Below are 23,543 nucleotides of genomic sequence, written 5' to 3'. Positions count from 1 at the left end.
ATTCCCTCTTTACTTCCTTTTGTTCCCTCCTTCCATCGCTTCATCCTTCCCTCTTCAGGCCGGCTATTTCCTCCTTCTCCTTTCCTTCTTCCCTCCCCTCCTTTTCCTTCTTCCTCCCATTCCCTCCCCTTCTTCTCTCCGCTCCCCCAGCGCAGGGGTTGCAGTGCAGTAGGTGCGGTTCCTCCCCGTGGACCCCCAGGGCTGAGGCAGTAATTGAAGAAAGCCTCACGTGTTCCCAAATGTGCCACACTGGGATTTAGAAGAAAGCTGCTTTAAGTTGGCTGACTTGAATCGCTGGTACAAAGAAATAAGAGCAGAAGCTGGAGATGAACCTTTTCCAGACTGCCACACTGTTCACAGCTGTGTTTATTTCCTCAGCCACCAGTACAGTCATGCTTAGTTGTAGCAGCACAGAATTTAAGAAGTCAGTAACATTTTAGGTACCTTTTTTTTTTTTTTCTTCCTGAAAAACATTTAAAAATCATTATTTTTTTTTAAACAAATAAAGAAGTGGTGCTCCACCAAACCCTGCTCACACACTGCCACTTTAGACCAGGGTCACAGCGTGGAATGCAGGTGGTAATGAGCTCAGTACAGCACTGCAGGTTAAGCATTAACCACAGCAGCACACTGCAGCTGCTCCCACAGGAACCTCCCAGCAGACAAATCCCTCCTTCCTTTCTGCGTACAGCTACAAGTGCAGCTCACCCTCAGGAGCACGCAAGCAGGCTTCAGCTAACAGAGAAAGGGCAGAAGCAACAGTGCAATCTCTGCATGGAAAAGTTACCGCAGCTTTACGCCACTGGGAAGAGGTTTAACGCAGCCAGAAGCAGCACTTTGAATAAGCAGCAGCATGGAAGGAAAGTTTTAATTTCAGTCGGCAGTTACTGCATTTTATTCCTGTTTTAAATGGTCGCTTCAAACAGCCCCAGTGCCACACTCTGCATTCCCATCAGGTGCCCACAGCAACAGCAGGGATTTGTTCCTAGGTCTCAAGGTCCGTGCCACCCCCACTCCAGCCCTGAGCCGAGTACCAACACCTGTAAAATGAGCTGCATGTGACACGTGTGACAGCTTGAGAGCCAGCAGAGGGATAAATATTCTTCATCATAATATAAATATGCTGTAGAATATCTCAACAAGGGCAAAGTGCTTTTTTTTTTTTTTTTTCTTAATTAAAACAAACTAGAAACCTAAATAGGACTGTCTGAACCACGACAGATTTCTGAAACATCTGAACAGTCTAAGTTACTATTAGATGGCCATAAAGTGACACAGGCAGAGTGCTCAGTCCTTTGGGACACGGAAGTTGTCCTTCTCTTTCCTGATGGCCCCCATGGTGCGGATGGGGTCGGTCTCCCCAGCGTGCTCCTGAACTGTCTTCTCCCTGCCAGGAGAGAACACCCAGAATGGTAAATGCAAAGCCTGCAAGATAAAATCTTGGCCATGAAGTCACTGCTACCACATTTTGCCTGCATCATGGGGATAAGCTTCATTTAAGACCAAAGACTCAGGACTTTGGCGTGAGCTTATCAGCTCCTGCACCTTGAGTGGCATCATACCACACCCATCTACCAAGTCCTGTGTGATGAAGGAATATTATCACACAGCAAGGTTTGTTCTAACTCCTGGGTCAGAGATGCTCACCACAACTCCCCACGTTTCACAGCACCAAGCCTCTGCCATGACAAGTGTTTTACCCAACTTCCTTTAGAATGCAAGAGTTTTAAGGAGGGTCTTGAGAGCATCAGAATGTGTGAATCAGGAGAGTAACTCATACTTATGGCTCTTTCTCCTCACCTTCCCCACATCCCCCCCTCCAAACAAGACTCAGAAGGGCCATTCCCACACGTCCATACCTCACTCGCATGAAGGGGTTGTACGTAAACTCTTCTGCAATGGTGGAGGGTATGGTTGGCTCTCCACTGTCATATTTGGCCTAGAACAAGGAAAACAGTTCTGCTTGATGAGGAATGTTTTGGAGAACAAGAAGTGTCCTATGTATGAGCTACAAAGGGTAAAGTGCTCCATCTAACTGCCTGATCTGCTCCTCAGCCACACCATTGGACAGGCATGATCAAGGCACTGAGAAACCTGGGTCACAGGTCCCGAGTCTTTCCTGGGACAAAGCTGATCCTCTTAGAGGGGGAGAAATTCAGCCTCAGACATTCCCAAGAAGGGTCACATCTCCATAAAAAGCAAACTGTGCTTGCTATGTTGCTCACACCACCCTGTTCTCCAGCACATTGTTCCCCCGATCACATAACTGTACTGTCACCTCTCATCTCAACTCCCTCTCCTCAGCTTCTCTTTTCTCTCCACATTGCCCCCTTTTTTCTACCTCCTCAGAGAGGCTCCAGCAGCACCCAGCAGGTTGAGGGAAAGGATGAACATACTCACCTTGGCCCAAGCAAGCTTTTCCTGGATGCTGACATTGTTGGGTTCAACGTGTCGAGCAAATTTGAGGTTGTTGATAGTGTATTCATGACCACAGTAAACTCTCTAGGAAGAAAAAGTCCCGCAAGGTATGAAGGTAGACTGCTGGGTTCCATCAATGTTATCATACACAGCAGGAACAGAACGATCCTGCCAGAACACACCAGATGCAGGCAAAATGCCAGGAGCTATGTGCCATCTTATAGGTAAGCCTCATGAAAGAACCCAGGTGTCCCATCTCTGTCCCAGCCTTCGTTTCAATAAGCACTCTCTGCTCTTCCCTCATAAAACACAAATGTATTTGGAGTACATATTTCATTCTCAAAGGAATCCAGCTACTCAGCATCAAAGGCAGTAAGCATGCGTTCCTTCAGCGCATGAGAGATGTTCTCATCGAACAACAGCATTATTGGGAAGGCATTTTTCTTGAGGCCTGCAGTAACTTCTGACAGGTTAACTTACTAGCACAAAAGTTTCGTACCGTTTCAGGATCTAAGCTGCCCAAGATCTCAATCAGTGCTCTGTACATTTCCTCAGGGGTTCCCTCGAAGAATTTCCCACAGCCAGCCACGAACAGCGTGTCACCTGCAAGCAAGGTGTGACATGGCATCAGGGCCACACACAGTTCACAGCCACACTGTGGAAGTTAGGCTAGCTGCACTGGTAATAAGGAATGAATGCCCATCCAGAGCCACGAGCACACAGGCAGAGGGGGAGCTTATTTCTCTGCAACACAGACTGTCAGTGATGTAACCTCCCAACTCCTCACCTGTAAAAACTGCAGGTGGCTCGGAGCTATTTGGCTTAGTCACATAATAACAGATGTGTCCAGAAGTGTGACACGGCGTACAGAGGCATTTCACATTAAGAGATCCCACCTGAGAAGAAGGCAGAAGACTAGAGCTTAGGCTATTGTCTGGTAGCATTTGTACCATTAGAAAAGAATTGCAACTTATTACAATGGCCTGGCAGTCCTACAGGCAAATTCTCACGCAGCTGGCCAGTAAACATCAGCTCTTTCCTTGGGAGAGTCCAGCACAAGAATTTTATGGTAGGGACTTGGAAGGGTGCTGTTTCCTCTAACAGGTGTTGTTATAAAGAGAACTGCCAGATTCCTTCATTTGCATGCAGAGTGACTCAGCGTCTGGTCGGCAGCAACAGCAAATAGATCCACAGCAACACAAAATCCTAAACAAAGTTAATCAGGCGTAAAAAGCTCCAAACAAAAATGAAGCTGAGGGGCAGAAGTGGAAGAAGCTCAGGAAAAATGGAGGAATTACACACATTCACAAGGATCATTCCCTGACAACCTTAATTTGCAAATCTTCCCATGTTTTTCTGCACTCCCTTCTTTGCTGCTGACCAGCCCTAGAGAGGCTGATGCACCGCAGGACCAGCAGTGCCACTCACACCAGCCTGCACATGTCACAGCAGTTTATGCAACCTGCCAGCTCATCTACAAACAAACAGCGACATTTCAGCAAGCTCTGCCACTGTAGCTCTGGAAAAGCAATGCAGGCAGCTCGCCCTGCTGGCCCACTTTCTCTTCAGCCTGTATTTCAGCCTTCATTCAGAGAGGACCGCTTGCAATTCTTCAGTGCTAACCAGGCTGTAAGCAGAACACAAGCCCTGTGCTTTCATGCTGTGGCTCTCACTACCCTGCTTAAGGTAGCTATCCAAGGAGAGACAGACACCCAGCATGTCCCTGGCAGTACAGGTGTCTGAGCAATACCAATGCTACCATCAACAAACTACCACCAGCTAGAAGGAGACAGAGGGGTTATGGTACATAGAGCTACAAAAGGGGGAAAGATATAGTTAAATCACCAACCACCCTTGAGAGACATTGAAAAGAAAAAAGAAAAAAGCTGTGACACAAATGGAAGATGTCCCCAGCCAAATCCAGAAGCTCACTCCCTTTACCTTGAGTGACGTAAGGTGAGACACTTTCTGTGTCAATGCTCCAACTCTGCTGTCTCCCCCATACACACGCAATCCTGTCTCCAGCTTTACAAGCTTCTCATTTCCTCCAGCATGATCCCTGGAAGGTCAGAAAAATGGATTTTGGAAAGGATGAAGACAAACTGATTGCAACTGCAGTGGTAATGTCCAGATGATCATCAGTCTCCCAGTATGCAGACATCTAGCACTGTACTCAGAGGGCATGCTACATCAGCACTAGTAGAGATAGTTTCTTTAAGTGCCAGTTAGTAAGTACTGGTGGCTGCAGAGCAGCAAGCTCACAAGAGATTTCAGCATAGGACCTTGGTCACCATCTCTTCTGCAGCTCCCCTCAATTTCACACCCAGTTGGGAAATATCAAATTTAGAGTATCACAGCCGACTGCCCATTAACCACAACACTGAGAGAGCAGGCTAATTGGGATAGATGCAGTTCAGGTACTCAGGTTCAACACTGCAAAACTGCTAAAGCTTTATGTCTCTGTCAGAGTTAATCTGCAAACCTGCTAATGCTCCCGCAACTGTTGACTATGCTTTAGAGGCATGTCCTAGCAGCTCACTGCAAGTGTGCTGCCTTCTGCACTCCACACATACACTTATTTCACTGACCAGCTGGAATAAGTCATCATTTTAAAGCCTAAATGCATTAACACAGAGAACTTGCAGCCTACAGAATGTACCTGGTCACAGGAAAAATTGCTCTTAAGAAAGTCTGGCTTGATCCCAAGCTTTCCCATCTTTGCTGTGCACTCAGCTACTTCATGCTGATTTCTCTGCACTTCACTCTCTGGTGAGCTTCGGCACAAAAAAGGAGCAGACCATGCTTTCTCAGAGCTATTCAGTGGCTGCAGACAAACAGCAGTTGGCATAGCTTAAGCATGCCCAGTCAAGCACATGGATATGCTCTAAGACCTTGATATGAGCAACTTCAAAGCAGCCCTGTGTGTTCACTCATGGACCCATACACACTGCACAGATATGCCAATACAGCAGATAGTTACCAGTGATGGTGTGTGGTCAGGACACTGGTCAGCTTCACGCCATGCTTTTTGACTGCATCCAAAACCTGCAGACGCAGAGCACATTAAGAACATGACAACTCACATGGACTCCCTTAAACAACACTTAAACAACCTGGTAGCTGCTCTGTATGCAACTGCTACGAGGTTTAAGAGCCACACCTCCATGCAAACATCCTGCTGACTATGCAGAGAACTCATCCCTCATCTTGCAGTCATTACACCTCAGGACACAAGCTCTCTGATCCAGCTGGGCTGTGACTAAACTCTCAGCCCTATTTCCTCTTTTCTGCACACAAACAAACTAAAAGGGAAAACAAAATCAGGTCAGTAACTCCTGAAGGCAGGGAGAAGGTGTTTGAGCTCAGAAGTTCGGCACCTGTGAAGCCTTGTCAGTACACAGGAGATGCTAATATTTCCTGACTTTCCTCCAAGCCTGAGTCACCCTGTGACTAATTCTCTTGTGTACGTGGCAGCATGGAAGTATTCTAGCAGTGCACCCACTCCCAGGACAGCAGGCAGCGTTACCTTCTGGGGCTGCACAGGGTCCACTATTGCAGCCTCCTTCGTTTCCTCGTCAATGAGGAGGTACATGTAGTTGTCAGTGAGCGCTGGAAGTATCTCCACCTTCATGTTGGCTTGTGTGACCGTCTTTGACTTCCTCTGCTCGTGCTCTGTGTGCAGGAAGACAGCTCGTACCTGCGCTGGACCTGGAGACCAAAAGCAAAATTCGGGTCGTGGGAGGATCGTGGTGCTCTGCAGCTTCACAGAGAGGAATGGGACACTGCCAGCAGGTGTGTGGACATGCAGGCAAAGTGCTGTACTTTGATCAGGGAGAAGATTTCAAGGGGCAGGAAAACAGAACAGAGAGAGAGCAGTTGGACAAAGGTCAGCCTGGGACAGTGACTTTGCAAAAAACAAAACAAACAAACAAACAAAAAAAAAAAACCGCACAAAATGTCACAACCAAAAGGAATTAAGAGGAGAAATACAAACATTGCTAGGACAGAAGTATCTGGTTCATTAACTGGGGAAATCACAGCTTACACAGTGCTGTGGAGAGAAGATGGGCTCTCTGCACAGCAGCCAGATAGCAGGCGTGCACTGCAGGGAGCTTCCTTATGATGGGCTGCCTTGATGCAACAGCAGTGCTTCCCTATTTGCTTTTGGTTAAATGTTTAATAGAATCCAAGGAGCAAATCTGATTTCAGATGCAAATAACTTGGACTCCCCTTTTCCCCCCACTTTTCCTCATAGATACAAAGTTCTTAAAGAAACAACGCAGTCACAAGAAGCTCTGCCATAAAGGAAAGAAGGGAACAAAGAGGATGATGCCTTTGATGGCTGGGGACCACACAGCCCTGGGTCCATGCCCATACAGAAGAAGAGGCAGCAGTCCATGACAGAAGTCAGTTTACACCCACAGCACAGCACTGAAGGTGCCTGCACTGGTTTGGCTCAGCTCCTGTCTCATTTTGCACTGCTGACCCTAAGGCTCCAACACTTGGTGCTCAGGGAGAGGTCACCACACTGCTAATCAGCCTGTCCCACTCTCCAAGCAGTCTCTGCTCACCTCTGATAAGAGAAAAGGGGCCTGGCAGGGTGACCCAGCCAACACAGTGAGCCCAGAGCTCTGCAGGGACACAACCACAGTGCTGCAAAGCTGAGAGCACAGCTTGGAGCCACACGTGCAGCAGATGCATCAATGCCCCTCTGATCCTGCCCAGGACATCCTCCCCTCCTGCATCCACCAGATCACTTGTTTTGTGGGAAGGTAAAATGAAATGCAGCGCTGAAAGGAATCCTTAAGCACAACAGCATAAGCATGCACTGGGGGTTTGACACAGTGGGCACGTAGTGCTGAAGGAAGCATCCATACCTGCCAAACGTTCCTTTAGAGGAGAAGTGTACTTCTAAAAATAATAATTAAAAAAAAAAGACAAAAAAAACAAACCCTTACTATTGCTTGGTAGGAAAAGAACCCAAACAATTGCTCCTCAGCTTCTCCCTAACTGAAAGCACTTTTGCTTTGGACAAGTTGCCTGTTTCTGTACCAGATGCAAACTGGAAAAGGAAAATCAAAACACAAGAAAGCAGAAACTTAACTTCGAGTTGAAGGAATTACTCACATACTTCAAATGCCTTCTTCCTATGAACCATTTCTAACCTTGGCCACAATCCTGAAGTCTCTCAGCATGTTTAACTCACAATTCTGGCATAACAAACAAACAAACTACACCACAGAAGGAAATGGTTTTCTAAAATGCGATTTCAAGAGAAGAATGAGAAAGCATCCGTGCAACATGAAACCTATTCTCAAGTCCCATCTGCAGCTGAGCTGCACCCTTCAGTCTGATCCAAAGCTCTCACGCACACCCAGCGCTGCTCTTATGAGCAGCTCACACCCAGTTCTGCTCATGGCAGCTCCCCAGCAGTGCACAACCCCTGCACCTAACACAGACAGCAAGTCAAGATCACATGCCCGTCCAAAACTATAAGGTCCACTGGCTCCATTTCCAGTCAGTTTTGTTCCATGTCCCCAGCAGTGCCCTTTGGATCGCATAGCTGTGTTCAGGATGGGTTGCCAGCACAGCCTGACTCTTGGAGGGGCAGAGATTGCAGATGGGCAATGTTAATGCTATCACAGCAACGCACGCACGCAGGAGGCTGAAGGCAGGGAGGCAGCAGGTAGCTAAGCAATAGGTTCCTCCAGAAAAATGGTTGCCTTGTGCATTTTGTTCATAGTATTTTGTTTTACTGTTTTACTACAAAAAAAGGAATGGAAAATTCCTGTTCCAAATGAGGCAGTCACGCACACTGACTGCACACCCATTCCTAGGTGTATATCTCTGCACTGCCCCACAAGTAGAAACACCACGTTTGCTTTCTATACACCCTGCACGTAGATGTGTTTGGACACCAGGTGAGCTGCACCCTATGGAACTCCTGCTTGCTGCCCCTCAGGCAGTCTGCAGCACCCAGCCAGGTTCAGTGCAACTCATGCAGGGTGTGCATCCGCCTACAGCAACTCTGAGCTGCCTGCTCCTCGTGTCAGCACACTCAGGGACAAGGTAGCAGAGGGGCTTCAAGGCTGACAGCAGCTGCAGTGAATTCTGGCTCATTAAGGCCACGTTTTACATACAGAGGCACTGCTAGGCTGAGCTCTGATTCAAAGAGACACTTTCAGAATTCAGGCCCAGATGCAAATGCACAGCCTAGAATTTTTTTTTCCACTTTTTTTTTCCCTTACATTACCAATTCAGTTTCCCATCTAACCCAGTTAAAATTCGACACCTTATCCCTCAACCCCCAATCCTCCAGAGCAACCAGCAGCACTCGGGCGGCCCAGCAACCCTCCAGGATCCTCCCACGTCACTTACTAGCGCAAAAAAACCAACCCCACCACCACCACCAACAGCGCGAGGCTGCAGCTAAACAGACACTGACCTACTTGGGGCTGTGAGTCAGCTTAAAACGGCGCACCCCTGAGCAGCGAAAGAAGAGAAACCATCAGCAAACTGCGCAGCTTTGCTAGGAGGAGCGCCGCCAGCCCCCCGGCCGCCCACACCGAATCCCCGCAGCCCCTCCGCGTCCCCGTAGGAGCAGGTGGGCGCCGGGCGAGGCGCTCCGCCCGCCCCACGTACCGGCTCGGAGCAGGGCCCCGGCTCCCAGCGCAGCCAGGGCGGTGCCGAGGCTCCGCCAGCCCCCGCCAACCATGGTGCGCTCGGCAGCGGCGCGCCCCGCCCGGCCCCGGTTACCTTCGCTCCCCGCCCAGCGGCCGGGTCCGGGGAGGGGGGAGGCGGGCAGCCCCGCTCGGCCCCGGCCCGGAGTGCAGCGGGGGCGGTGCTGAGCTGCCGCCCGCCCCCTGTCCGCCCAGGCGATTCGCTAACCCGGCTCAAAGGGGCTGGGTAAGGAGGCTCACGCCTGTGCTGGGGGAGGGAGCGAAAGGCAGCAGGAAGGAAGGAAGGACGGAAGGAAGGAGTGCGGGTCCGGAGGAGGAGCGCGGAGCTCGGCGGGGTTTGTGCCTCCGGTACGGCAAGGGCGGCCCAAGGGCACCCGGAGAAGGAGAGCGGCGGGGCTGATGGCTTCCTCCAGGCCCCTGGCACGCTTCTGGGAATGGGGCAAGAATATCGTCTGCGTGGGGCGCAACTACGCCGAGCACGCCAAGGAGTTGGGGAACGCGCTGCCCGCCGAGCCCCTCTTCTTCCTCAAGCCCTCTTCGGCTTACCTGCGGGAAGGCTCGCCCATCCTGCGGCCCTACTACTGCACCGACCTGCACCACGAAGTGGAGCTGGGGGTGGTGATCGGGAAGAGAACCCGGGCCGTGTCCCAGGAGGCTGCTATGGAGCACGTGGCAGGCTATGCCCTGTGCCTGGACATGACCGCTAGGGACACACAGAAAGAGTGCAAAAAGAAGGGTTTGCCCTGGACCTTGGCCAAGGCCTTCAGCACATCGTGCCCGGTCAGTGAATTTGTGCCCAAGGAGAAGATCCCAGACCCTCACAAGCTGAAGATCTGGCTCAAGGTGAATGGACAGTTGAGGCAGGAGGGAGAGACCTCCTCTATGATCTTCTCTATCCCGCACCTGATCAGCTACATCAGTGAAATCATCACCCTGGAGGAAGGAGATTTGATTCTGACAGGATCTCCCAGTGGAGTCGGGTCTGTAGAAGAAGATGATGAGATAGAGGCAGGGATAGGTGACATCCTGTCCATGCGGTTCAAGGTGGCCCAGCAAACACGTCGGTCCTAAGCAGCAGCTGGGCTGGGACCTCTGTCTGCAGAGGAAGAGCCTTTTGGGGAGCACTGCGTGAACAAAGAGATGCACTGCACCCACTGTCCTGTGTGTTAAATTTACATGGCCTGAGCATCTCCTGGACTCCTGGTTATCAAAGCTGTGCTGTAGCTCATGAAGACCTGTGGCTAAAACAACCCCATTTCCACTTTGGCCTCCAGAGAGGCTGTAAAGCTGAGGTTAGTCCAAGAGTCCAACCCAGCCTAAGGCAGCTGGTTGATACCTAAACTGTACCTTGGAACTTTGTATTCAGCTGTGCTGGGGAAATAAGAACAGTAGGAAGTACAGCAGCAGGACTATTGCTGTGTGCTCTTCTGTTCTGTTCATGCTTTGAGCTTTGCCAATGTCCTGTCTCAAAATAAACATAAGAACTGAAGTATTAAAATGGTGATGTACAGAAAGTCATCTGTGGTCTTGATAAGGCCTGCAGCTGTCCAGCTTCTGTGTCCCACCCACACTTGGATTCCTTGCACAGGTGCAATAAAGTGGCAAGAATGCAGTTTATAAAGTGGAAAAATAAAAGTTTAACCTGAGGACTGGAATCCACTCAGGGCATGCAGCTACGTGCTCTGGTGACTGTCGGCGTGGGGTCTTTCCAACTTGGGGTGCTGCAGGGGCTCTCATGGGTGATCAGGCAGCAGTGAGAGGTGCTCACTCCTGGCTGCGGCAGCCAGCACTGGCTCCTTGTCGTCACTGGGAGCTGCAGTAGGAAAGAACTGTAATGAGACACAAGAAAGCCTGTGAGAAAGGAATCTGGAAAATGCTGCATGTTTGTATCATTACAGACTAAAACTGTAGATATTTGGTGGTTTTAACTGTAATTTTTACAGTAGGCCACCATTATGAAAGTTGTACAACAGATTCACATGTTGGGAGGGGCTCATTTCAGTGGCTTTATTTCCAAGATTTAGGGTTATATTTTGCAAGTATATGAGCTTCGAGGCAGTGTGCTTAAAGAAGGATGTAGCTGCTTTTCACATTTCTTTGGAAGATATCCTAAGGCACAACAGTTGTGCATGCCCCCACAACACCACCTCCACCAGGCACTAATCCTGCCAACATATACACTGCAGATTGCTGCCTTTTAGCTTCAGTGAGTGGCTTAAAAGCACGTGTAAAAGGTCTCTGTTTGATAATTATAAATACTATGGCCTAAGGAACTGAGGCCAGCTGAAACACAACGTTTAGCCATGACATCTAAATAGAGCAAGCCCCTGGCTTTTAGAAGTCAAAGTGCCCCTTGTATGCTTTGAAAGTGAGAACTGTTGGAAATCGACTAATATAGAAATAGATTAACAAACAAACCAGCCCCTGGAGAATGGGAAAATGTACACACCTGGGTTCTTTATGTTCAGCCAAGAACATCTATGCTGGAGACGAATCTTGTCATGCCTGCCACCTACAGTCTTAGCCTGAGTATCTGATTGTCAGACGTCCCTGCTGATTACTTTGTTCTAAGAAAACTTGGTCTGCCCTGGAGAAAAGAGACTTGCAAAAGTCTTTGCTATTTCCCTTGCATGCCTCTGCAGTTACCAAAAGCTTTGTGTTTGGACTCACCAACATATACCACAAACGCATCAGTATTTGAAAGTGGGCCTTTATTTACTTCAATAACACAGAAGTAGCACAGCAGTCAAAAAATAAAGTTCAAGAGATCTGTCTGGTACCAATTGTTATTTCTGATTTTTCAAAACTTTCCCATAGTTCCCAAACAGTGAACAAGGCTTCCACCTCCCTTCTAAAGGGTTGAATTCAGTAGAACTAACTTTTAGGCTGTGGACCCACTACACTTTTCCAAGTGCAATCATCTTAAAAACACCACAGAAGCCCAATTACAACAAGTAGTAATGCATATTCCTTAGCAAAATACGGCGACAACAACCTTCTACCTCTAAAAACATAGTGAATAGATGGCCTTTTCCCAGCTGTTACCAAGCCACGTGCTGCAGCTTCTTTCCCAGCAGGCTCTGACTTGCTTCTATAGGATTCGCTAGTTTGCACGAGAGTATATTTGCTTTCAGACCAGTTCTCCAATTGGGTGACAAGGTAATCTGCAAAAATGAATAAAGGACTTTGTTTTTACTGGTATATCAATGAACAGATATTATGTTAAGTATCTCTTAGTACCAAAGCAAAATGCTTTCCTGAAAGCAGAAGCAGAGGGTGAAGTGGATTCAAGAGTAAGAACAGTTTTGCTAAGAAGAGGAAGTTTTAAAACAGGGAATCAGCTTAGGGTTATCCTAAAATAGGCAGTTCTATGAAAAAAAGGAATCCAATATAGGGTAAGGCATATTGGAATATTCCAAATATGTACAAAAACTGCTGCTTATTTTGAAAAATTCAGCAGAATTGACATGGAATTTTTCAGTATTAAACATACTACCTAAAATAATTTACAACAGTAGCTGTTTTCCATTAGATACTAACTTTAAAATAAATCTTGCTCCGTTCTAGAAGAAGTTGCCATTTCAATGCAGTCCTCTTGTCTTCTGGTAGAGTGAGGAACTCCTGGACCTGTTAATAACATGACATCACAGCACACTTGAGCACATAGCTGTAACATCTCCGCAATAAAATGATGATGAAAAGAGGATTTAATGCATTTTTAAGCTGTACTTTTCAATTTTAACACAGTCTTTGATACATGTACAGAACAGATAAATCACAGTGAGTTGCAGGGGATTGCAACCATCTTCTCTGGGAAGTGTTGATCAATTAAAGTAATATTCTGAGTAGGGTATTCATCACTCTTACATGTAACAAGTTTCTTATCAGCAGCCAATGACTTCTACATTTTTACTGACATGTATATGAAGAACATGCACATATAAAGAACAGTTAGAGGTATTTGTAAGATTCATTTCATCTGAGCTGTGGAGCAAGATAAGAACAACCTCATTTATTTCTACTTACAGTGCAGCCTAAGGTTTCCTCAGCTATGCAGTCAGAGAGGTAACAAGAATAAAGAGTGCCTGTATGATCTGTCAGATCAACAAGGATGTCAAAGCTCACAAAGGTGGACTTTGAATCTGGAGAGATGTCACCACAGAAGTTGCACGTGTTTGACGTTTCATTCACCACAAAACGGCACACTGAGCTGAAACACAGAAAGGTAATTAGTGCATGCAAGTCCTTCTTGCTTGAGCCTGTTCTTTAGGCTGAGATTGCCCAAGAGACTCTTAAAAAATAAATAGATCAAATCATCATCTACACTTTCAAGTCCATGTGAGAAAAAAAAAACAACCTCTTTCTCTTTCCTTCCTCCAGGACCAGAAAGTCCTTCATAAAGCCAGCTCCTCTTCCTTGCTGATGCTGTAAATTCTATGCAACAGAAATTCAGATGCCAACTGCTAGAGCTGCTTTATTTTTTGTCCAGAACTAGACTAAATACCGTTCTATCTAATTTGGGTCAGGGGAAGAAGAAAAAAACATTCTAAAACACAAATTTAGAAGAAACAGTTGCTTACCATCTGCTGCGAATAACTTTAGATACATTATCATCAATGTCCAGCATGGAAATGTAACCATAAATAATGCCAAACACTGGTTCAGGTTTTCCATCACTCTGTAAAGCTTTTTCTTTCAGCTGCTTCACAGTATAAACATCAACTATAGTCTCCACTACAAATTTAAAAGACATGTGAGTCTAAGAAGAAACAACACAGAAGAGCAGCAACATGAAAAGGACCTTAAGAAGAGATGATCAAAAGCATCAGAAAAGCAGTGCACATCTTCCTTTTGGAGAAGGCCCATCATTGTGGGAGGGAAAAAAAAAAGAAAAAAAAAAAAAGAGTAAAATCAAGAAAATCTCATAGTTAATATTTGTATCTCCTCAAAATGAGTTTTTGACCAAAATTTGCAGTTTTTCTCACTTAAGCCAGAAAAGAGCATGTCAGGCCTCACACTCGCATAGTCACTAAGCATGGAGATACGTAAGTGATAACCTAAGGAACAGCCCTGTTAACAGTCCAGACTTGAAGTATGCAGCCAGGCTATGGCTTACTTTCTAAAAAGAGTATGAACTTGAAATTTGAGCTGCACCATGAAACGACTTCATCTAGTTTCATAAAATCAGTGTTTGGATCCACACTTACAGTTAATGGACTCTTTCGACTGCTCCTCCATTTTATCATGCAAAGCTCCTGATTGTGCACTCTCTCTCATGAAGCTGAAGAGAATATTTGCTTCTGCAGTTTCTTGGGGAAAAAAAAAAAGAAAGAAAAAAAAGAAAAAAAAAACATTCATTTTTAAGTAATAAATATATGTAATATACAGATAGATCAAAAATTGTACATCTTTTTTAGTTCAGGCAGAACCAACAGCATGCCTCTTGGAATTGGCCAAGAAATGCATTTCTCTTGTTTTCTTTTAACTATTTAGCAGTAGAATGTGTGCTTCATTCATACAGTGGAATGTATGAAGGCTGCTTAGATTAGATAGACAGACAGACAGACACATAATAGTATTGTGGAAGCCAAAAGCTTGGTCACTACATGACAGACAAGAAGCAGGAAACTTTCTGAGGCAAACTGGTAGAAATCAGACCTCCAACAAATTCACTCATGCTTTCTTATCTGTAGTGATTACTAATATTAAAATGATATGTCAGCAGCTCTCACCTGGATTAGTTGTAATAATGGTCTTTGATATCACAGTTGCAGTCATACAGTTCCTGAATTTGTCAAAATTTACTCTCACATCTGATGCAAATATTACTGGGCATAAAATAAAAAGTCTGTTACTTTTGAATACAGATTGCATTAGGAATTACAGAAGAAAAAAAAACACCAGGGAAAAACAGAAAATTATACCTGTTTCTCGTGGGATCCAACTCTGTGCAAGCTGGATAGATTCATTATCCCAACTAAACCAAAAGAAGTTAATGTGTCAGAACGTTTCTGAAAAAGCACCAGCTTTTAAGTACAAAACTACTAAATAATACAGTTATAACTAAATTGCTCAAAGAGAACAATTCCCTCATTACATGCACATGCAAACAAAATGAAATACTGTTTATCCACATGCATTCAGTTCACAGCCAGCCAGGATGCTTTAAGTATGGCCCAATACAGTCCCTGTTTAATCCCATGCCAAATAAGATAAAATAAAGGGCTGTTAGACTGTTCAAAATAAACATCACACCTGGAAAAATACTGCATTATTTCAAAGCTGAGCATCAAGTAATTTCTAACTAAAGCAAATCTGAGAGAAAGTAGCTGCCTGTCATCTGAGCTTCTGCTCTGGGAACAAGTTGTTTGCTGACATCACTAGGGCAGATGTTCAGCCAGCTTTCCAACACTGGAATCCTTGTAAATTGTGAATAAGACTAGAATGAGGTCAGTAGTAGCCCTCAACAATGATGATTTAATGTTTAGGTCCCTTGATAAAATGTCATGCAGTTCCTCTTAAGTTTGGATGGCAAGAGTACTGGCAAAGCACAGCTTTGTTCTGTTTTTAATTAATTACAGAAAGATTTCAGCTCTTTACTTTTCACCTGGCATTGCTCAGCCGACTCTTCACCAATGTCCTCTGAAATCTCTTCACTATCATGTCATTCACTGCTCAAGGACTCCTAAAAACCACACCTATCTCCTCTGCACTTCTAAATTCTGTTTGGCTTTAGAAATGAAGGATATTCCTTTTTTTTTTTTTTTTTCCCCTCACTAGTTTGTGGTAGCAGTGAATGAACCTTTAAATGCCACGTCCTGGACAAGTGCAAAATTCTGAATTAAAAAAAATACAGCAATTTGGAACTAAGCTTCATTTTGCCATCTGTTAGCTAGCAGTCTGTAAGTCATACAACTAGACATGTAGGGTTACTCTATGGAGACTTTTTAAAGTCTCTATTTAGTGTCTATTGCTGCCTCATTACCACACAAATAACAAAGCATTTAAGACAGTATCATTAGCAGCATGCATTTAATTCTTTTCCTGCTCCTGCATGAATGTATTTTAGTAAATTAAAACATATTTTACCATATTATTGGAAAGGACATCTCTGTTTCATCGTAGAGCTTTACTTCACACCTCTGACCTTTCCTTTTGTCTGAAGTTATAAAATACTTTGGCTCACCAACCTTTAAAAAGACAGAGGAGCAATATGTAAGAAGTAGCACTCTCTGTTTAGGAGTATAAGGTGATAACTTAAAACTTAACAGATGACTTTAAAAGTGGGGGGAGGGAGGAACTATACACAACTAAATAAAACCTATCCACCTATAGGTATAGGTTGTTATAAAATTATGTATACTAACAGTAGTAATTTTAATTTAAAACTAATTTCAAGATAAAGAGACACATTTTACTTCATAAAAATCAGCAGTTTATATATTTGCAAGTTATCTACTGCTTTCACATGCATGATTTCAAAAAGACTATTTAGAACATTTCCATTCCCTTCATTTCCTCCCTTGTGTTGCAGATGGAAACTTCAAGTAGCTCAGATCAGTTGAAATCACTGCCAACCTAAACAGCAGTGATCCCACTGCCTGAGTCCAAAAATCAGTACTCACATGAAGGCAGTGCAGTTACCCCTGCTAAGAAGAAAAGCACCAGTCTGATGGCGCCTTGACTTACTGACATTACAGCTGCAAGCACATTAAGAATTCTTCCATCAAGGCTCTGTCCATTTGCAGTGATATCACCCAGTGAATAATAATCCTGGGGGTCCTTGACAGGCAGGTGCAGCAGAGAAAGTAGCTTGGTGTCCATTTCGTAGCATGAAGAGGTTTTGACAACTGAATGATTTTCACTGATCAGTAATTTGTAGCAACTACATAGTAGGCAACACACATGCACACAAAACAAACATCAATTAACATTTCACTTGACCAATTCATTAACAGTCTAGAATGTTGATTCAATTCATGGGGAAAAATCATTTGCCTTAAAGGTGGATACATATTTCAACATTTCAGTAATTTTTAACTATAAATGTAGACCTTTCCTCCTGCAGAAGAGTTTATGATATAAGATTTATGATTGTGTACTGAATGCTTATAGAACTGGAAATCCAGAGAGCAGTGTAAAATATGTATTTTTAAATCTTTCAGTTCTTATCAATAAAGAAAAATGAAATAAGTTCTGAAATGGCTGTAATGCAGGTAATTGGCATTGTGACACAGTGAGACTACTGCAGTCAGACTGGATTTGGTAGCAGGTTTTCAAAAGAAATTCACCTATGACTTTAGTAATATCTTTACTATTTTTATTATTTCACAGCAAAGCTGTAATAAAAATTAAAATGTAATGAAAAATATGTTTTAATTTGAGATTATTTGACTGCTGCTTCTACCAATAGCCAGCTGCTGCAGTGAGCTGGCACTGAAAGGAACTGGTCCTTCTGGAAAGAGCTACCAGTCTGCACTGTACATTTACCTCGGAGTTACGGGGTTGAATTTTTCTTCCTTTTCTCCTTCCTTTGACTGGACTAAAGGATTTTCAATTGTAACTGCAATCAAACAGCAGTGAGTTAAGTTAAAACACTGAATGCGAATGCATGAGAAGAGAAGGAACTTTAAGAATAGAATTGTTTCCCAGGTAGGATATGGAAAAGAACATGCGTGTGCAGCAGCTTCTGTTAAATGCTTCCATTCTGAAAACGTTATCTGGCCATACAGCTTGCATTATAGCCAGAGTCCCACAGGAGTCCTCAAGGCATTTAATGGAAACAAAATGACTAAAACTTGCTGTGTGCACAGTCTTCATAGTCATAGCTTTTATCCAAACACTGCATTGTGGCCAGCAGTCGTTTTATTAATGATATAAAAGCACAGACTGTAAATAAATTGAAGGTTTTTCTTGTGTTTGTTTGTTGTTTTTTTTTTTAATGAACAATCCTATTAATACCTATGAGTAATGAAGGCAAAGAAAAACACTGAACTACTTTGCAGAGATTATTTTTCATAATTTATAATCATGTAATGTAAGAATTTAGATCCATTTAACCATAGGTGAGATGTGGGTGGCTGCATTCAGTGGGTTTGTATTTGGTCTTTTTGTTGACACATTTACGGGTTTTGAATTTAAAACTTGGAGATCTTATTTCACTCCTCTTCATACTGAATGTAACTGAACAATTTGTTTCCAATTAAACTGCTTTCCATCTCCTCTGAGGAAAATATAGTAAAACCACAAATACATAACACTGGTTTACTGGGGAAAAAAACAAAAACACATTCAAACAGAAACATGTTGAGAATAAACTCCAACTTACCACAGTCACCAACTCTGAAGCTTTCTGAAAGCGATCGGATATATTCTTCTCTGCCCCAAGAATTGACATTAACAAAATGAGATGGTGAATCACGAATAGTGAAACTGAATGTGTATCTTTCAGACCCAATGTCTGCGAAAACAAACACTACTGTTAGCATTCACTGGCACACCTTGGTTTCAACTAGACTCGATTCTAGAATATATGTATAAGAACTATTGCTACAGGGTTTTGCTAGATTCTGTCGGAGAACCACTATCAGCAATGTGGGGAATACCACTAGAGGTCAGCAGACTTGTCGGTAAACACATGGAGGATTGCAATAGGCTGCCGTCCCTACAGTGGTACCTGAGTGCCCACATCCGAGTATCACTTAACAGCACCACAGAAGCTTAACAATCTAATGCAAGAGCAACCAAAGAACTGTAGGTCGCTAGATCCAAAGCAGTCATCCTAGGTGTTGACACACATTATCGGGCAAGACTGTAAGTGTATGTACTAACAAACTTGTTCTGGTGGGCAGGCAGCCTGCAGAGGGCTGTGCCCACGTGTGAGAGCCAAGCGACAGACAGCAGGCTGGCTCAGCACAGTGGCACAGAGCTGGAATAGCTGCAGCCAGATGCTTCCTAGCAGAGTCTGTCCCCAAGCTGTAGGTACATTGTTTCATTATCCAATTAACTGTGTATTATCGGTGTATTATTCCCATTTTTTTTCTTTATGAATATACAATAATATTGATTTGGCATTGCTCAGACCGTAAATTACTTGTTTCACTCCTTAAGAAAGGCCCTCAGCATTTCTCTGAGAGAATGGAGAGGAACAAACCATAATCAGCACCAGCAGTATGTGTGGTAGCAGTGTGTTCAGTTTGATGCTGTCTTCTTCAGACCCTGAAATACTTCCACGCTGGAGTTTTTCAGTATGGATTCTAATTGATACCGTTTAGCCAAACTAATACTGCTCTCTTTCCTCTTGCTTCCCACCCCCACAATTTTGGGAGGGCATTTCTATTCTATACACTTTAGACTCAGAGGTCTGTTTATCATTTAAATATCGATTTCAGTCAGACATGCCAAGTATACCACATAACAAAATGAAGTAAAAAAGGTTTTAAAAGACTCTACTTTTTCTGTCTGGAAAGCTTCTGACATCTGTTTTTCCAATAACCACACCGATTACATTCTAAAAAATAAAAAGATTATAGAATAAGAGTATTAAACACAGATGTATATGATGAATTAGATTTCATGGACTTGTACTCTGCTGATGATAACAAGCATATTTCTGACTGGTAATCACTTTAATCTATTTATTCCACAGTACCCCATGAACAAAGGACTAAAACATAAACATACAATGTTACTTTAAAAAACGTGATTAAAGATATTAAAAGAACTACATCTGTTTCTGTTTGTAAATCAACGAGTGGACAAAAGTTCACCCGAAAACATTCATAATTCTGCCTGTTTGTGGTATCATCTCCTCAGGTAGGCAGTAATATTGTTGTTTTGTGCAGAGGCCTCATATCTCCTTAAATCCACTACGAAAAGGCTGGACAGAGTTTATTTCACAGTTAAGCACCCACTGTTCTCCCTGCTGTCACCACAGAGATGCACACTTGCACACCCACAGGGATGGCCATTTATGCCATCCTCATCTTAACAACATACATTTCTACAGTGCTTTGTGCCTTTCAAATGACCACAGTGAGACCTTAGGCAATAAACGTTTTTTGATTATGAAAACAAAACTCATCTTAGTCTGCTTTGCTAAACTTTTGTTTATTATGATAAAGCAGCCCAGTCTCAACTGCAGAACAAAACTGCTAGGAACACTCACACAGCAAGATGTTCTGTGCTGTGAACAACTTACTGTGTTGAACGCAGGTAAAAACACAGTGAGTGGCCCAGAAAAGCATGACAAGCTGTAGTTTCAGACTTTTTTTAGTAATGATTAAGAAATACCACATTTTATAGTATGTTGATGTAGAATATTGTGGAATAATATACAATAATATATACTATCTGTGAGAAAAGAGCACAGAAGTGCTTCTGGGAACTTTGTCTGGTAGCGAAGACCAGAAGAGGAGAATGTCATCATAATACAGCAAAAAGAGAGAGGTGGAAAGACAAAAGGCCCTGAGGCTACAGAGCTATCTTCCACTTCTAAATTTCATAAACTAGCACTACATTTATTTCTCAGCAGATTACCCTAATTGCCATAAACTCCAAAAGGGATGAATTGAATGAAAGGAATGAAACCATTAAGTGCACCACATCTCTTTCACAGCACGCACGTGAACTTACCTGCTGTACTCCACAACTTCCTCATCCCAGCAGTGGAACCACAGCAGTCAATTGGCATGGGGCAGTTCAGCAATTTAATAAGCAACAAGGCACTGAATTTTGCATCTATTCATAAAACACTGCAATCTGACTGACTACAAACATACAACACCCATGTGCACTCAAAAATCTAGTCTCGTGATCCCTCTGTACTTTGAATCACTAGATGGAGCAAGGTCACTGTGTTATCCCATCCTGATGGACACAAACTCATTAGAAGGATGCAGCCATTAACTGTGTAACATCCTAATTCATCCAGCCTTTCTGTAATGAATATTTTCTATCTATCTACAAGACACAGTGATTTAGATTAGAATTTTACTTTTCTATTTTTGTCTTTGCTTCTTAAAAAAATAAAAATAAAAAAATCAGTTAAATCTGACTACAGTGCACACTCCATCACACTGCTGGAGTGAAGAACTGATATTTAGGATGACTTTTCACACAAACTATGCTCATGTAAATCTGCAGTTTCCAAAAGAGGTCTCCACTGTGTATAAATACATTCATCGTTCTCTTGCTAGTACAAAGCCTGCCAAGCAAGCTAACAAAAGGAAGTGATCTGGCTGAAAACTATTGAGGGAAAGGAGGGTGCAAGAGGGCATAAAAACTTTCAGAGATCATTTCCCTGATCAATTTATTGTGCAACTGTACAAGCATTGCTTTTGCCAAAAGAGGAGGAGTGGAACATGCCTGGCACTAAGGAGTAGGGCATGCTGCCTTTTTTGGCAGGGCAGTGCTTGAGGCTGCTCGACCAAATCGTGACACCACAGCATTACAACACTGCAAGTTTCTTACAGCTCCATCTATTTTACTTTTAAAAAACAAGCTGCAAAGTAAAAAATCATAGGATTTAGATACATACTGATCAGTCTATCTTAAGATACTGATAAGCTACCTTACTAAAAATACTCTATTTCCTGCACATTTGCTAATTGCAATACTCAATATTGGTTCTTATTTGTACAGATAAAAGCTTTTAACCAAGTCAGTGAATCCCTGTATTTGGTAGTACTGGTGAGTGACAGACTAAATTAATTTTGTTGGAGAACAGGAGTTTCTAATAAGTTGAAAAGAGCACACAGTGCCACTGCGAGAGCATCCACAACTCTCTTCCCTTGTTCATCTCTCTTCTCTGATTTCTGTTCCATTTGTCTAATGAACACTATTGCTCTTCTCAAAAGGAACAAAGGGCTAAATTGTCCCCCTCCAAATAAAAAGCTGTGGGAATAGGAAAGCTTATTTTCAGCTTTTCACAACACATCAGATCTCCTGTTGGACGTACGGTTCTGTAAGCGCACGTCTACTTCTTGCTGCATGGAGAGATGCAGCTGTATCTGGTATCCACGTGGAAGTGCAGCTTCTCTGTTTTATTCTCCAGGCATCAGCTTCCTGCAGCATCAAATGCTCAACAGACATTATAACTAGTGGGCTAGACAGAGCAAAGGGTGGGAGACATTGCAGAGGGAGCACTGTAGCCTTCTCCCTCCTGTTTTAAAACGTGATTGTGGATAGAAAAGAATTTTAAAAAATGGATCCCCAGACTTTCTAGTTATAATTCAACCATCTGTAATCCAAAAGAGAAAACGAATGAGTTACACAGCACACTCCTTTGTTCAGCTCTTGCTCCTAGGAAGATTGTTCTCATTTGTGTCAGGAGCAAACAAACAAAAGAAAATCATACAGACATTCAAACATCTGCATGAAACTACCAAGTACCAACCTCTGCTGTTTGCCAAGTTTACTTTATGGTTCATCCTACACTTCTGTACTCCCACAAGCAAAGTTTTTAGCTCCTTTAATAGCCTGACAACTGCAAAACCTGCTTTTTGTCCTAAACAAACAGAAACAGTCCTATCTGAGATGTAATTGTGAGATTTTTATCCCGTTAAAACACCATACCATTCAACAAGAGTTTTGTGTGAGTAATTAAGGACTACATTAGTTAGCTCAGAGGGATTGAGCACACAAGTAAGAACTTCAGGCCTGGGCCTTGTGTTCATAGCTTGTGGTGAAAGACTATTGTAGGTTACAGATGTATTGTGACTGCATAATACTGACTCTGTACATGCTTTACTAATTCTGCATCCATTTAAAACATTACAAAGAAGCCTCAGACTCTTTCAGACACTCAGTTGTCCAGTCAATATCTATAGTTGGGGTATCCACATACTATGGACAACAACAGCATCAATTTTCATTTTCCTGGTTTATACACAAAGAAAGTAAGGTACTTTATATCTAACAATTATACTAATGCTATTAGTATCTAAATACACGTCAATTACATAATTTTGCAGTAATATAATACAGTCATATACAATTTCACTTGAGAACAAAAGTACTGTGTCACTGAGACTTACAGGACGAGCAAGGTTTGGATGCAGATCTGAAAGGGCAACAAAGTCCCGTGTTGAACTGGAATAAGCCATTCTTTATCTGTAATTTGAGAAAATTAATTTAGATTTTAAAAAAGATCTAAACAAATCATTTAAAACTATTCATGGGAGGAATAACAAGCAGATTTTTAACACAAATGTTTTGGCCTAAATATCATGTTTTCAATAAAAAGTATTTCAAGCTGTCTGAAGTAAGACAATCCTTTATTGTTTGCTCTTGGCTAAGGAATAGTTACAAATTTTACTGCTATCTGTTTTTTTCACACAAATGTAATTTTTTTATTTTAAATAATTCCATTAGCACAAGCCTCTGAAAAATATTTACCTTCCTTCTCCTGTCTGGGAAGTCCAACTGAACTTGTTAAGGCAGCTC

At 43.3% G+C, this 23,543-nt stretch overlaps 3 protein-coding genes across 7 annotated transcripts; 1 reads left to right on the top strand and 2 right to left on the bottom strand.

Moving 5' to 3' along the window:
• Nucleotides 1-348: 348 nt before the first annotated feature.
• Nucleotides 349-9,191, bottom strand: HAGH (hydroxyacylglutathione hydrolase). Of its 5 annotated transcripts, XM_042827825.1 has the most exons (10): nt 9,061-9,076; nt 8,864-8,901; nt 5,945-6,126; nt 5,399-5,463; nt 4,360-4,477; nt 3,206-3,314; nt 2,918-3,021; nt 2,401-2,502; nt 1,860-1,939; nt 349-1,387 (listed from the first exon to the last, which is right to left on the bottom strand). In XM_042827825.1, the coding sequence occupies exons 3-10, from the start codon at nt 6,047-6,049 to the stop codon at nt 1,288-1,290; spliced, it is 783 nt and encodes a 260-aa protein (XP_042683759.1). In that variant the 5' UTR covers nt 6,050-6,126; nt 8,864-8,901; nt 9,061-9,076; the 3' UTR covers nt 349-1,287. The 5 variants fall into 5 exon arrangements, with proteins under 5 accessions (XP_042683759.1, XP_042683761.1, XP_042683755.1 ...); XM_042827827.1 differs by lacking the exons at nt 8,864-8,901; nt 9,061-9,076 and adding an exon at nt 9,175-9,191; XM_042827821.1 differs by lacking the exon at nt 8,864-8,901 and having other exon boundaries at nt 9,061-9,144.
• Nucleotides 9,192-9,316: 125 nt separating this feature from the next.
• On the top strand, nt 9,317-10,596 carry FAHD1 (fumarylacetoacetate hydrolase domain containing 1). Its single transcript, XM_042827828.1, has one exon. The coding sequence runs from the start codon at nt 9,498-9,500 to the stop codon at nt 10,167-10,169; it is 672 nt and encodes a 223-aa protein (XP_042683762.1). The 5' UTR covers nt 9,317-9,497; the 3' UTR covers nt 10,170-10,596.
• Nucleotides 10,597-11,913: 1,317 nt separating this feature from the next.
• Nucleotides 11,914-23,203, bottom strand: MEIOB (meiosis specific with OB-fold). Its single transcript, XM_042827820.1, has 13 exons — nt 23,135-23,203; nt 19,551-19,608; nt 18,427-18,558; nt 17,589-17,661; nt 16,788-16,983; nt 16,188-16,288; nt 15,023-15,075; nt 14,831-14,926; nt 14,306-14,407; nt 13,679-13,832; nt 13,125-13,308; nt 12,639-12,725; nt 11,914-12,262 (listed from the first exon to the last, which is right to left on the bottom strand). Exons 1-13 carry the CDS (start codon nt 23,201-23,203, stop codon nt 12,140-12,142), a joined length of 1,428 nt encoding a protein of 475 aa, XP_042683754.1. The 3' UTR covers nt 11,914-12,139.
• Between the last annotated feature and the right edge of the window lie 340 nt (nt 23,204-23,543).

Source organism: Centrocercus urophasianus, unplaced genomic scaffold (assembly GCF_019232065.1).
Source record: "Centrocercus urophasianus isolate 14NV4802_14NV808 unplaced genomic scaffold, USGS_Curo_1.0 seq_29, whole genome shotgun sequence".
Lineage (NCBI taxonomy): Eukaryota > Metazoa > Chordata > Aves > Galliformes > Phasianidae > Centrocercus > Centrocercus urophasianus.
The sequence above is the reverse complement of the archived record's forward strand: the minus strand, read 5'-3'. Positions and strand labels throughout refer to the sequence as shown.

Bases quoted from the DNA above. Each gene is read 5' to 3' on its own strand.
- HAGH (XM_042827821.1), bottom strand. From the start codon at position 9,133: ATGGTTGGCGGGGGCTGGCGGAGCCTCGGCACCGCCCTGGCTGCGCTG. The intron at 6,127-9,060 runs GTACGTGGGGCG...TTTGGTCTCCAG, and splicing joins CGGGGCCCTGCTCCGAGCCG to GTCCAGCGCAGGTACGAGCT. The intron at 1,388-1,859 runs GTATGGACGTGT...CTCTCCTGGCAG, and splicing joins AACCCCTTCATGCGAGTGAG to GGAGAAGACAGTTCAGGAGC.
- FAHD1 (XM_042827828.1), top strand. From the start codon at position 9,498: ATGGCTTCCTCCAGGCCCCTGGCACGCTTCTGGGAATGGGGCAAGAAT.
- MEIOB (XM_042827820.1), bottom strand. From the start codon at position 23,203: ATGGCTTATTCCAGTTCAACACGGGACTTTGTTGCCCTTTCAGATCTG. The intron at 16,289-16,787 runs GTAAGTCAAGGC...GTCTTTTTAAAG, and splicing joins TGCTTGCAGCTGTAATGTCA to GTTGGTGAGCCAAAGTATTT. The intron at 14,408-14,830 runs GTGAGAGCTGCT...TTTTTCCCCAAG, and splicing joins CATTATTACAACTAATCCAG to AAACTGCAGAAGCAAATATT.